Below are 14,172 nucleotides of genomic sequence, written 5' to 3' on the forward strand. Positions count from 1 at the left end.
CCAATGGTAAGAATTTTACCTGAACTTAAAAATGTAGAGTCCGAATTGGCTCCCATAGACAAAATTTATTTTACCTAAACATGTCGAAAATATCACCCAGCGTTGTCACTTCTTTCAAATTTTCTCTTTTTGTTAGAAACAGGTACCTTCCTAGAAATATCTATGGGAAAGGAGGAAGACCTAACCCTTCGGTCCTAACTTAACTTTCGGGTATTAGAGTGTAGAGCGCAAACCGGCCGATTTCAGGTAAGAGCGCAAAACGGTCGAGCGCATACCGGCCGACACCGATAATTTGTGTTAAAATTGCCACATATGCCAATGTTGCACTAAAACAAACTCTAAAAGTATTTGTCTAAAAGTATAATTTTCCTATAAAAAGTCTATATCACTATGTAAATTTCCTAAGCAGTATAAATATTACACGATTTGGCAACAATGTCTAATGTTTCCGCTATTATATGAGAGCCTACTCGCATTCATGCGGGAGCCAATTCGTACCCTTCTAAAATATACCTGAACGAAGCGGAGCGAACTCGACTTCACCCACCAATTATGTTCCCTAAGAGTCCGTTTCGAAAACCTATGACACTTCCGGGGTCCGGATTTAATGTAATTCTCTGTCTGATTGATCTGTATTGATTTCTTTGCGGATTCTTGTTAAAAAATATCGCCTATAAACGAATCAGAAGGATGCCGGGCGAAATGTTTGGGCAGAAATTGTTCAGACAGATGTTCAGGCAGAAATTGTTCAGTTTTCTGTGAGTTTGAAGTGAGTTTAGTGCAAGTGATTCTCATTAGGGAGTTGAGATATTCATCTGTTAGCTGAGGAGATCTGTACCGATGTTTAATAAAGTTCATTCTTGAAAAGGCAGCTTCGCACACATACTTAGTTGAGCCAAACATAGTACACAATTTCATGTCCAAACATTTTTAAAATTGTTAAACACCACATTCTGAATTTAATGGCGGTCCGCACAAAACTAGCCTACGATCCGGATGCGGACAGCGGTCCGCCAATTGGTGACCCCTGCCCTAGGTTACATATTACTGGTTCTTTAGTAATTATTCTAGTTTTCTTAGTTAAAATCGTCATGTTATATTCTTTTGCTCCTCTTTCTCATTCTGTATCCTCTTACTTTATTGTCATTCTTTTTTTATTTCATCCATGATTAGATTGGATAGGATAGGCCTTAGTGGCCTATCCTCTGTGTATCTTAGTGGTCTATCCTAATCCCCTGTCTTATTTATGCATAACTATATCAGTAATTTTCAAAAGAAGTATAGAAAACACAAATGGATTTGTAAGCCAACAATCATTGAATTTTTTAACGAAAGCTTGAGGAAATGGATGAATAATAAATGATATCTATCAACGCTGTATTTTCGCATCCCTCACCTTTCATCCGTCTTGCTTGTCTCTTTAAGTTCCTTTCAGGCACTTATTTCTTATCGACATCATTTCATAGACTCAGACACTTGAATTTATATCCAAAAAATTATATGTAGGTACTAAGAATAGTGGTTTCCTTTTTGTTTTTAGAAATGTGTTTCTGTGACGTCACTAAATTAGTGATATTATTTACTTTACAAAATCACGGACCTAATTGACAAATTTTGTGTTTCTTTGAACTAAATTCTTATCAGAAAGTTTCTAATCCCTATTGTTCACACTTTCTACAGTACAGCGGAATACCTAGAAAAACTAGCCCCAAAACCACCAAATTAGCTTTCTAAACTAAATGACAATGGTAAAATAGCAGGTACTTAGAGAGACAAATTACATCTGAATAGACATCTAACACTTATAGTTTTTGTTTTTTAAGGAAATAAGTATTTTGAGTAGATTTTCAATAATTTTTTGATAAGATAACAGAGAAAGTATATACAAAGTATTTTTGATAATTATTCCGAGAATTTGGTAATGTATTGCTGTTAAAAAAAGTTTCTTTACTGCTTATGTTATGCACCATTTAATTTTTTTTCAAACCCCCATAGATTTGTTTACGTTCTACAGACTTGTTTTGACTTAAAATAAAACTGATTTAGTTAATTATAAGATAGGAATCACAATAGTCCAGTGCGCATCTGTTTTGAGATGGAGGTTGAGAGGTGACTCAAATTTTTTTGCAGAAATTGCTTGAAAATAACTCAAATAATAATATTTGAGTTATCCTCTCACTCAAAATGGTCCGGAACATTGTTTAAATAATCAAAATGTTAAAATATTAAGGAAAAATTCGATTTTTTTATTGGTTTTTTGATTATAACTTTAAAACTATTCATTTCTGAGAAAAGTTGTACTAATATAAAAGTTGCGTAATGAAAGTTCCTACAATATAGAATTGGTTAAAAATTTAAAAAATAGTCACCCTTGTTGCAAAATAGCAATAATTGCGAAAAACACCATACAAAAATAAGTATTCGCATTTTACGTTTTTCTACCATTTATGCTACACTTAGGACCTTCATATTTTAACAACGCTGTAAAGTTCATTAAGGTGATACAGTAGCGATCAACAGGTAGCAAAAACGCGTTCCAAGATTGCGGCTGTAATTTTGAATATTTTTTCGAGATATTTGGCACACGTATTCGTAATATAATAAAGAATGGCGGTACAGAGCCCAATTTGAAAAATATATTAATATGTGGAAATGACTCTGTAATTAAATACAATATTAAAAAAAACGAGCCTGTACCGCCATTAAGAAGAACAAAAAAATATACTTTCTTCAAATAAACTTTTTTATACGATGCGTAGATTTTGTGTCATTTTGGAACTACTAAAATTTTTTATTTTATTAGTAGTTCCAAAATGACACTTTCGGAACTTGTTACGTAAATTACTATACTGTGCAAAATATGAAGAACGAAAGTAAATTGCAAATTATATTGTTGTTTACTGGAGTAATTATTAGAGCAAAATACTTTCGTACTTCTTATTATGCTGTACACCAGGGGTGGGCAAATACTTTTAAGCGCGGGCCAAAATGAAATTTTCAAAATGTCTCCCGGGCCGGAGACCTATAGGTCTTTCTCCGTCCAAGAAAGTTTTTTGACATAAATACTATAAGTATCATTTTAAAGCATTTGGACAAATACAATTGACTGTTAATAATAAATAATAGTAATAATCAATTGTCTTGCTTGTGTGTACATGCGAACAATTTGTTCTCAGTTCTTCTTCTTCTTCTTTTTATATAGACATTACTCTGTCTGTTTTTCAATGTGCCTCCAGTAAGTTGTCATTCCATCTTTTTCGTGGTCTTCCCACTGATCGTCTTCCTATTGGGGAACCGTCTCTCGCCGTCCTTACTACTCTATTTGTTGTCATTCGGTTTATGTGGTTGTTCCATTCTACTCTTCTGCTTTTCACCCAGTTATTAATGTTGTCCACCTTGCATCTCCTTCGTATATCTGCACTTCTAGCTCTATCCCACAGCGTCTTACCATCGATTTTTCTCAATATTTTCATCTCTGCTGTTTCTAGCATTCTTTTTGTCCTTTCTGTATCAGGTCGTGTTTCTGACGCGTATGTCATTATTGGTCTGATGACTGTTTTGTAAATTCTGCCTTTCACTTCTTTTCCGAGGTTTTTATTTCTCCATATTGTTTCATTCAGGCAACCTGCGGCTCTGTTTGCTTTATTCACTTGATCTTCCACTTCTGTTTCGAGTTTGCCGTAGCTGCATAATGTGATGCCTAGATATTTAAACTCCATGACTTGTTCTATTATTTGACCCTTCAGCTCTAATTTACACCTTATTAGATCTGCTGTTATAACCATGCATTTGGTCTTTTTTGGGGAAATTGACATGTTAAATTTTCTAGCGGTTATATTAAATTCGTGCAGCATACGTTGTAAATCATCTTCACTTTGAGAGATTAGTGTTGCGTCGTCTGCATAGCAGATTATTTTAAGTTGTTTTTCTCGCATTTGGTATCCTTTTTTTGTTCTTACTTTTTATAATATTTTGTCCATGATCAGGTTGAACAACAGAGGACTCAGGGAATCTCCCTGTCTTATCCCTTCTCAGCTTCAATTATGGTCAGTTAGTTCTTCATCTACTTTTACTTTTATTGTTCTGGTAGATATTTTCGATCGTTTTAATTATTCCTAGAGTTCTCAGTTAAATTACGAAATTTTTAATATGGTCCATTATATTAAGCCATAAGAGCGATCCAGATAAAAAATTAAATTCAGAAATTCAAGAGCAGCCTTTTTGCAGATGAGGAAATTTCTGAGCAACCAAAGATTCAATATGCAAATCTGACATCGGATGGTAAAATGTTAGGTCAAGTCAACCATCATAGTCGAAATTCAAAGGTGTCAACTGATCTAGTATGGTCATGTAGAAGAAATGAACAACGACAGGATGCCAAAACAAATTTTAAAATGAACGCTAAGGAAAGAAGGGAGAGGGGAAAGCCGAAACAGTCCTGGCTGGGTGGCATTCAAAAGACAATGTCGGAAAGGAACGTTCACCCTGACGAATGCAACGACGGACGAAGCTGGAAACTGGGAGAACCCTATAAAAAACCGGGATGATAATAAAACTGTTATGTCCACTCTATTCTTCTTTATTGGATTGTTAATGCTGACTTAGTGAGAAAGCTGGAAGCTTTTGAGATGTAGCTTTTTAGGAGAATTTTGAAAATACCATGGACCGATCATATTACTAACGAAATGGTGTTACACAGAATGGGAAAGGAACAAAGAACTTTGACCATCATTAAAGGGAGAAGGACAGCAAGAAGAAAGGGCACATACTAATAAATGATAAGTACGTTATTGTAAGTTGTTGCAGCAGCTGATTATGAAGGGTAAAATGGAAGGAAAAAGGTCCTGGTAGACGACAAATTCCCTGGCCAAAAAATATTTGTGCCTGGACCGGGTTAAACATACAGACGCTTTTAAGAAAAGCAGAAGATAGAGATACATTATTTATATGAACACTACAAACACTAATACTGTTGATTTCAAGAAAATCGCATAAAAGAGATTAAGAGCGTAGGCGCAAAATTTCGGACCAATGATTTTTAAATGCATTCCTTTTTTTCGAATCGTGAGAAAACTAATAGATATTTTTGAAAAATTTAAACGCAGAATGAAAGATTACATTATTACCGAAGGCCAAAAGTCCCTTAGAATAAATTAAAAGTTTCTTTTGAAGGAGATATTTAAAAATAAAAATCACACTATTTTTTTTTCTTTTTTGTTCACCCCTGCGATTTACTAAAATTCATTGTATAAGTTTTCAGGGACTTTCGGCCGTCGACAGTATAATTTTCTCAGGATTCGAAAAAAACTAATGCATTTAAAAAGCATTGCGCCTATGCTCTTAAAAAAAGCTTGCGGGATTTTTCAACGGGCCGGATAAAGTAAGCAAAAGGGCCGGATCCGGCCCGCGGGCCGCCTTTTGCCCAACCCTGCTGTACACTAAAATATTCGTTGTCGCGGTAATCCAAAACAGTCGTATATTCGTGGAATACACCATATTACTAATACGTGGTCTAAATCAGAGTCTGCTCCCCTGTATGATCTGACATTCTCTATTAGTCTTAGCCAATTTTTTTTAAATAAGTACATGGTGTATCTAGTTACCTTCTCTTCTGTCTGGACGGAACCCTGCTCTTCTACCTAGAAGGAAGCTAAGTTGCATAGTCTTGTTTCATTATCATTCGCTTTTTCCCTGAAACTTCTCCTTGAAATTATGCTCCTCTGTTTGTCATTGAAGTCTTCTATTATCATCAGAATGTCATTTCTTAGTATGTTTTCACAAGCCTTTTGATTTAGTTTTAAGTTTTTCTTTTCTATACATATTACCTTCCTTTTTTATCCTATTTCTTGAAGGGCTCTTATTTTTTGCTTTTTACTTTTATTTAAGTAGTATGATTAAGTTTTTCCAATTTTTTTTTACTTCTGTTTTCCGACTAATTTGTTCTCATGCTCTTTACCTTGGCCTGGTCTGTTTCTTCGGGCGGAGGTAAATTCCTCACCAACCAGTAGAAACATATAATCCGACAGGTATTTTCCTCACCAAATTTAAGGGTTCCTATTAATCCGGTAGGTATTTTCCTCACCAACTCACTCAGGTAATAAAATAAAAATATAGATTTAATTTAGGAATGTATATTATGAAAGCATCCGAAATCCGAATACAAGACATTAATTTCCTTGCAATATAATAATAATTTATAATATAGATAATATTATGCAAGACGTATAAATTATTATTTAATATTTACTATTATAAGACAGACAATTTACAAAATCCATTCTAATCATTTGATTAGACTGATATCTTATTAATAAATTTTCTACATTTTTCAATTTCAGTTTAGCTTGTTTATCTTTGATATGTTTTGCAATATGCAAACTTTAAATTTTAAGATACGTATCTACCTGAAATTCTTTAATTTTTTCAAAGAAAATATAATATATGGATGGATGCGTATTACAAAACGATAAATTAAAATGCGAATGAAAAGATTCGCAAGCATTCGTAATACGAATAACACAAGAATTTGTATCTGTCCACAAATATGGGGAGAATATGGCAGTTTCGTCTATATAAGTTTCAACTAAGTAATCAACATATCTATCTTAAATTTCATTTTCTGGTTTGCATGACATTAAATCAAACACAAAACAAGCTGATACGTCTTCTGGTTTTATTAAGGCCAAAAGTATGTTTGAGCCACTTGCCTCCTACAGAATAATTTTTATATTCTGATTCAGGAAACCAAAACATTTCTATACCAAGCTTGATGTAGGTGAAATTTACAACCATGTATTTCAGTGTTCGGACACATTTCAATGATTGCATTATGTATAGCCCTTTCAAAATCTTCAAAAATTTTCTGATTTTTTTCTGATTTTAACAAATAAAAAATATTGTAAATTTCTGTTTTTTTTTTTTGTTTGGCAGTAAACAGTATAATAAAGAAGTATAATGCCTATTAATTAGCCCATAAATAGTGAATAATTGCAAATAATATGTGGTACAGTAAGAAAATGTGCCATCCATATAATAAAATTCAATGTGGCTAAAAGTCTTATATGTGTTTCACAACTAAATACAATTATCCTACTTTTGACACAGTTTATAAAGAGAAAATTTTCCCTCTTGGTCTTGGTTATTTTTTGAGCACACCTCTTCACAAATTCTTGAACCTCATCAATATTGGAAGTAAGTCGATCAGGCATCATTTTTCGTCGATAATTATATATTTTTTCTTATGTAACTGACAACAATCGTAGTAATTGTTTCAGACAAATTAGCTGCAAGCGCTTGGCGCATAATTTTTGCTGGTTTTTCAATAATATGCTCTTTGGCTTTACGTTTACAATAGTTAGAAATAATTTTTCGATCTAACTTCTGGCAATCTGGTTCATGATTATGTTGTAGGCTACTTGTAGATATTGTAAAAGTTGCACCAATAGTAAAAAATTTTAAGTATTTTCGATGGGAAATAAGCCACAATTTTACCAAAAAAAAAATAAATTTATTAACGTTTCGACGCCCAAGTAATAAATAAAAGCCCATTTATATATTACTAAATAACCATTTTTGTTTTTGTATTTTGACAACGACATTTTGTATTTTGACAACGACACCCGACTTGGGCGTCGAAACGTTAATAAATTTATTTTTTGGTAAAATTGTGGCTTATTTCCCATCGAAAATACTTAATTATAAAAATGCCACAAGGAAATAGCTTCAGAACAACAGTAAAAAATTTCGCACTGCAAGTTGTTTTATCCTCCAGAACACTTCTGCACTTTTTAAAACTTTCACTTTATAAAAAATAAAATTTTCAAATACCAATACCGCGTAAGGTTTACCGCAATCACTTTCTATTAAACATGCCATTTTTGTCAAAATTCCAATTGTGCCTAAAAATAAAATAATATAATTAATTAATTGTTATAGGTATTACTGCCTACTGTAATTTAATAGTAGATAAATAATTCAATTGAAGTAGTAAAATCTACCTGAAATAACTGAAATAACCATTTCGGTCTTGGTGAGGAAAATACCTGTCGGATTATGACATACCCTTCTAAACGCAGGTAAAAGATTATTTTGGTGAGGAAATTACACCCGCCGGTTTCTTCTACGTCCGTTCTTCCCCTATATATAAGTTTTTTTTGTTTTTCTGGTGTTGAGTGAAGACAAGAAGCTGAGTACAGCGACGAAAATCTTCTGTGCGGGCTCAATGATAAACTAGCAGTAAAAACTATACATTTAATATTAGCGTTAATATTAGGTATTATTTAAAAATCAAAATCGACCTTTTTCGGGATTTATTTATAAAATCGCTCATTTACGATAATGAATTTATTCCACTTGACTTTGTCACACTGTATGATATGCATTTTTTAATGACTAACTATTTTTATTTTATATGTAAAATCTGTAAAATGTTTTGAATAAAAATAATTATTTTTTGTACCAGTGTGTATGTACATTTTTCAAACTGTTTAGATATTAGGACGAACATATCTTTCTAATTTTGATTTTATTGCCGATATTTTATCGGTTGATACGTTTGTCAACAAACCATTTATAGATATGTATCAGAACATGATTGATAATATTTGTATTTCATTTTTTATCGAGAGTAATAGCATACTATAATCTTTGAGAGTAGGGAATGACTGAAACTGGATAAGCATATACAAATAATATACAAAGTGGCAAAAAGTATCATATAAGTAAGTTTTAGGAACATTTTTTTATTTTAATTAAACCAAATGTTGTTTTTTTGAAAATAGAAACCATGACCTGAGAAAAGCAGAAACATAAATGCAATAAAATGTTAGACAGAGAGCATTAGACTCTGTACTCAGCTTCTTGTCTTCCCATCCCTGGCATAATTAGTGACAAATAAAAGATATGACTCAGTTGATTCACAAGACTCATTTTAATGTTTAGTTGATAGGTAGGTCAAATGTTGGGTTCAAATCGTCGTACATACCATCAATTAATTTAAGTTTTTAATGGTGTAGGTGAATAATTTACGATATAACGGATCTTTTATGACTGTCCTCTGATGATGTGATGTCCTCCTATGCTTTTTTGTTGTGTTGCTGTCTATTCTCTTTTTTCTATTCTTTTTTTGTTTCTCGGTATCATTTTCATTTCTGTGCGGTTCATTCGTCTGGTTTTAGTTGCTTTTATAATAATTTCATTTATTCATCTTTTCTTGGCCGTCCTCTTTTTGGTTTCTTTTGAGGCCTAAATCTAAAATACAATTAATATATTTATTATAAATATTACATAACTTGTATCAACTGGGGTGCCTTCTTGTCCAATCATGCTCCTTACCAACTAAAGTTACTTATTATTCTTCTCCATTCATCCCTATTTGTTGCTCTTTTTTCCCAATCATCCATTTCCTCTTTTCTGAGATCTCGCTGTACGTTATAAATCCATCTTTGCCTGGGTTGTCCTTTCCTTTTTTGTCATAATCTCTGGTTCTACTCCATTTTCTCATCCAGCTTTTCCGTTTTTAATTCTTTTGTTGCTTCGATTACTTCTTCTTTCTCTAGTCTCCAAGTCCTATTCTCTTCTTCCCTCGAGCTTGATGTATCATTTGAGTTCAGGCTTGTGTTTGTGTTTTCTTCTACAGGTGTAATACTCTTTCCAGTATTTTATCATTTCGTGTAGCTTATGTTGTATTTTGTCATTTTTATATTTTACGCTCTAATATTTCTGTTATATTTCGCTCTCTTAATGCGTTTATTGTATTCCAAAAGGATCTACTGTCATTTTCATAAGTTTCATGTAATTTGTTCCCAAGTTCTTCCTAGGATTTTTATTCCGTATCTCTAACTGACTTTTTGACAATTCTACTTTTATTCTTATACAGTTCTATGTCCCTTGATTCCTTTCTTTGCACACATATTTTTAATAATTGTTTTGTTATCAATGATAGCCAAATTTTTACTGTGTTTATCCACCATCTGGTTCGTTTTTGGTTTTTCTTTATTTTCTAATTCCACAGGATTCTTTAGGTGATTCGTATATTATGTACCTCAGTACCTCCTTTGATTTGTTCCATTTTTCATCTAGTGAGTCATCTTTTTTAATCTTTTCCTATTTCTGTAGTATCTTATTTATTTTACTTTGGTTGATGTCTTTTATTTTGTTTATATTTAGTTTCTTTATGTTTATCTTGCTATAATGTATATTCAATATATGGTGTTTCTATTATTTCCGCTATTACTAGTCTATGCTGTGTCTCAAGTTGTTCTTCATTTATTACTTTTACTTCTTTTATTGTCGTTTCTAGCTCTTTTGAATATTTTTTTAACCTATGATGGTTCTTGTTTCTATTTCCTAGGCTGTGAAGGTATCTTTGATTTACTTATTTGTTGTTCCCGTAGGCTGTTTCCTATTTTCGTATTATTGACTATAATAGAGAATTGGATACTCCTATCTCCTTTTCTATTTCTTTCCATTACTTTCTATTTTCCCATGCATCCCTATTCTTTGTTTATACAATTTCCTATCCTAGCGTTTCAGTCTCCTGTTATTAGTATTTTCTATTTTTTTCTCAGATTGTATCTATTGTAGTTTCCAGTTGCATAGTATACTTACTTGTTTTTGAGTTTTTGTATAGTAAATCATTGTATAAATCAGGTGTGCCATTTGAGCATAACTTTTTACTTCTTGCAAACTTTTTTTTTCGTTTCCTTTTGCAGACTTTTTTTTCAATTACGAAAAACGAAGATTGGGATTTCTAGACTCCGAATGAAATAATTTTGGGGCGACAGTATTTTTTTTAATAGTTTTTATACACATACAAAAAGATGTATTTTTGACAAATTGATGAAATTGGATCTGCCTAACATATTTTTTCATCATTTGTAGGAAAAGTCCGGAACAGGAAACTACCATCCTACCAGCAAACATGTCCAGCGACCAGATCACAGCCCCGTGTTTGGTAAGTTCTTTTTTCTACGACCGTTTAATAACATGCTAATTATTCGCTATTTTTTCATAGATAATAGCACCCATTACTGTACTCGTGAGTAATAATTCATTACTCACGGGCTGAAGTTAGATTCAAGTGACGCATGCCACTTTTAATATTAATCGTATATAAACTGCAAATAAAATTACTTACAGTTGTTTATTTAATACAATAATTATTGTAATTTATATCAATAATTAACTTCGAAAAATTTTTAAAGGAATTTTAACTGTAACAATGTCAGTATATTTTTTACGTTTATATCTTGTTTACTTAAAATTTTGACGTTTATCATTTATTTTAGTGACAGTGACATTAGTTCATTTTGTTTATGTTAATTGGAATGTATAACTAATATTGTGTTTATTTTTCAAGCTATATTGTGTTAAATATGTTAAAGCATATTATGTATAGTTATATTATTATATTATATATAGTTAAATGTAAATATACATTATAACTCTTGAAATACGTCCACCGACAACAGCCATTTCCTATTTATTAAATTAATTGACAGTACGTACAAATTTAAGCTTATAATTTTTCGGAAACGAATAGAGCTTATATTGACTATTTCTAGTTGTATTTTTACAATAAATAATAATTTAGTAATAGTAGGCAACCAATTATTCAGCCACGTACTAGGGGTAAATAGCATTTAGGTACTTTTGTAAATTATTATAATTTAATTAAGTATTTTTTATGGAAAATAAGCCACAATTTTATTAAAAAATGAATGTATTAACGTTTCGAAGCCCAAATGGGGTTTCGTTGTCAAAATACAAAATACTATTGTAATAATATTATAATTTAAATCTCGAGTAGTTGATAATTAAATTTTTTACTAATTAAAATAAAAAGAAGGTCGTAGAAAAAGTATAGTATTCTACTCGCATGTAATGGCTATTACTCACTATGATGAATTACGACACTCGCCTACGGCTCGTGTCGCAAACTTCATCATCGTGAGTAATAGCCATCATTACATGCTCGTTGAATAATATAGAGCCAATCTGTTAAAAATAATATAGAGCCACTAAAAAAATACTATATTACAGTACAGTGTACAGTGTGTCTGCATAAGTTAGGATAACATTGAAAAATGTTTATTGTTAATTTTACCAAAAAAATATTCGTCATAAAAAGCTCTGCATGGTCAAGAACCTAAGATGCAACTATCAATTTTATGAATCTGATACGAGGTATGTCAAAAAATATTAATTTCGCTGCCCTCAAATGTAAAGTACTTAATACCTTCATATTTCACAATATCAAAAATTAATATTATCAAAAGTTGTTTGGAATTAAAAACTATGTTTTAATTAGTAATTAAGTACATCCTTCTAATAAAAAAAAACATTAGTAAATTTTTCTCAAATTGCCGGTAGGTACCGAACATAATTTTTATTTATTACAAATTATTATTCCGATATTACGATAGAAAAAAAGTTTGTTAATAACTGTTCAATGTTTATTAGATTTTTAATTTCGTGAAAATTTGTTTTATATATTTTCGTATACAAAAAATAAACTGATACATACCAAAGAATGACAAAAGAATTGTTTTTGGAATATTTCATGAAAACGTATACCTAATTTTTTTGTCGACTTTTATGAAATATGTATCCTTTTATGATATCTTTCAGTACGTTACTGATTTGACCAAGCTCACTTTAGTGAATCATGTGATAAATAATGGCAGACTCTTCTCGTATTATTCTTCGCGTATTATTTTATAATTTGTTTGTAGCCGAGTGGCTAGTATCAGGGAATTGATCAACTACAACTTTCACACAGTAAAACTTTGACCATCTCATTTATTGTAAATATTTAAGTAAAGGAAGTGCACAAAACAGAATGAGACTGTTAATGGTATTATAATAACCAGAGATCAGTGTCGGTAGAGTTTTTAGTGGTGTTTGTAAAAAAATGGTCACCCGAGAGCAGGTTGCTTTAATTCTGCACATAGTAAGGAAAATTACCTAATGTAAAACAGTGAACTAATGATTATAATCACACACTGTTAAGATAACAACTACCTAGTCATCAGTTTTGACTAAACTGGAACGGAGAAGAAAGAAGTTCATATGAAGAAGAATATCAACAGCGCGAAAAGCAATAGCCTGTTTCATGGGCATCATGCAGTGCGGTGGAATAAGTGTTGCCCCCCCTGTTAACTTGTTTGTTTTAAGGATATAAGCAAAACGCTCGGACAGGTCGATTTTTAAACTAACCATAGTATATTATAGCGTCAACGTTTCGAACTTTACGCGATCCCTCTTCAGGTGACAGCCATAACTTTGATTTTTTTAAATGGGAAAGTAGATCATGTGACACCTCATTTAAAAACTCTTAAAATACTGATTTCAAAAACGTATAATACTTTAATCCTGTTTAAGAGCGTAGGCGCAAAATTTCGGTCGAATTCTTTCTAAATGCAATCATTTTTTTCGAATCCTGAAAAAACTAATAAATATTTTTGAAAAATTTAAACGCAGAATGAAATATTACAGTATTCTCGATGGTCCAAAATCCCTAAGAACTCCTATAATGTTTATTTTAATAAGTCACAGTGGTGAAAAAAGAGAAAATTTAGTGTGATTTTTAATTTCAAATATATCATTCAAAAGAATCTTTTTGTTTATTCTAAGGGACTGCGTTTAAATTTTTCAAAAATACTTAGTTTTCTCAGAATTCGAAAAAAATAAATGCGTTTAAAAAGAGTTCGACCGAGATTTTGCGCCTACGATCTCAAAAAGGATTATACGTTTTAGAAATCAGTATTTCAAAAGCTGTTAAATGAGGTGTCACTTGATGTACTTTACCATTTAAAAAAATCAAAGTTATGGATGTCACCTGAAGAGGGATCGCGTAAAGTTCGAAACGTTGATGCTATAATATACTATGGTTAGTTTAAAAATCTACCTGTCCGAGCGTTTTGCTTATATTCTTAAAATAAACAAGTTAACAGGGAGGGGGCAACACTTATTCCACCGCACTGTATATAAAAACATTAAACACAAAAGAAAATTTTATTCGCACACTTGCAGGGTAGGGTCACATTTGCACAAACTCTCAGGATTTTATGAAAATATAGTCAGAAATGTCACCACTACAGAAATTATGAGTTTTTTTTCTTTTTTTCTCCTGGAAGCCGTCTGTTGTGAACCGGTTGTACTGCAGCCACT

The 14,172-nt window shown here is 31.7% G+C and overlaps 1 protein-coding gene across 1 annotated transcript in view; it reads left to right on the forward strand.

Annotated features, from left to right (window-relative positions):
- The window catches only part of LOC114332249 (protein pangolin, isoforms A/H/I/S-like), a 50,347-nt gene that overhangs the window by 19,892 nt on the left and 16,283 nt on the right, over positions 1-14,172 (forward strand). Inside the window, exon 2 of the mRNA XM_028282010.2 lies at positions 10,882-10,954. Within this exon, the coding sequence (XP_028137811.1) occupies positions 10,882-10,954 (73 nt within the window). The remainder of the gene's footprint in view (positions 1-10,881; positions 10,955-14,172) is intronic.

Source organism: Diabrotica virgifera, chromosome 9 (genome assembly GCF_917563875.1).
Source record: "Diabrotica virgifera virgifera chromosome 9, PGI_DIABVI_V3a".
NCBI classification, from domain to species: Eukaryota; Metazoa; Arthropoda; class Insecta; order Coleoptera; family Chrysomelidae; genus Diabrotica; species Diabrotica virgifera.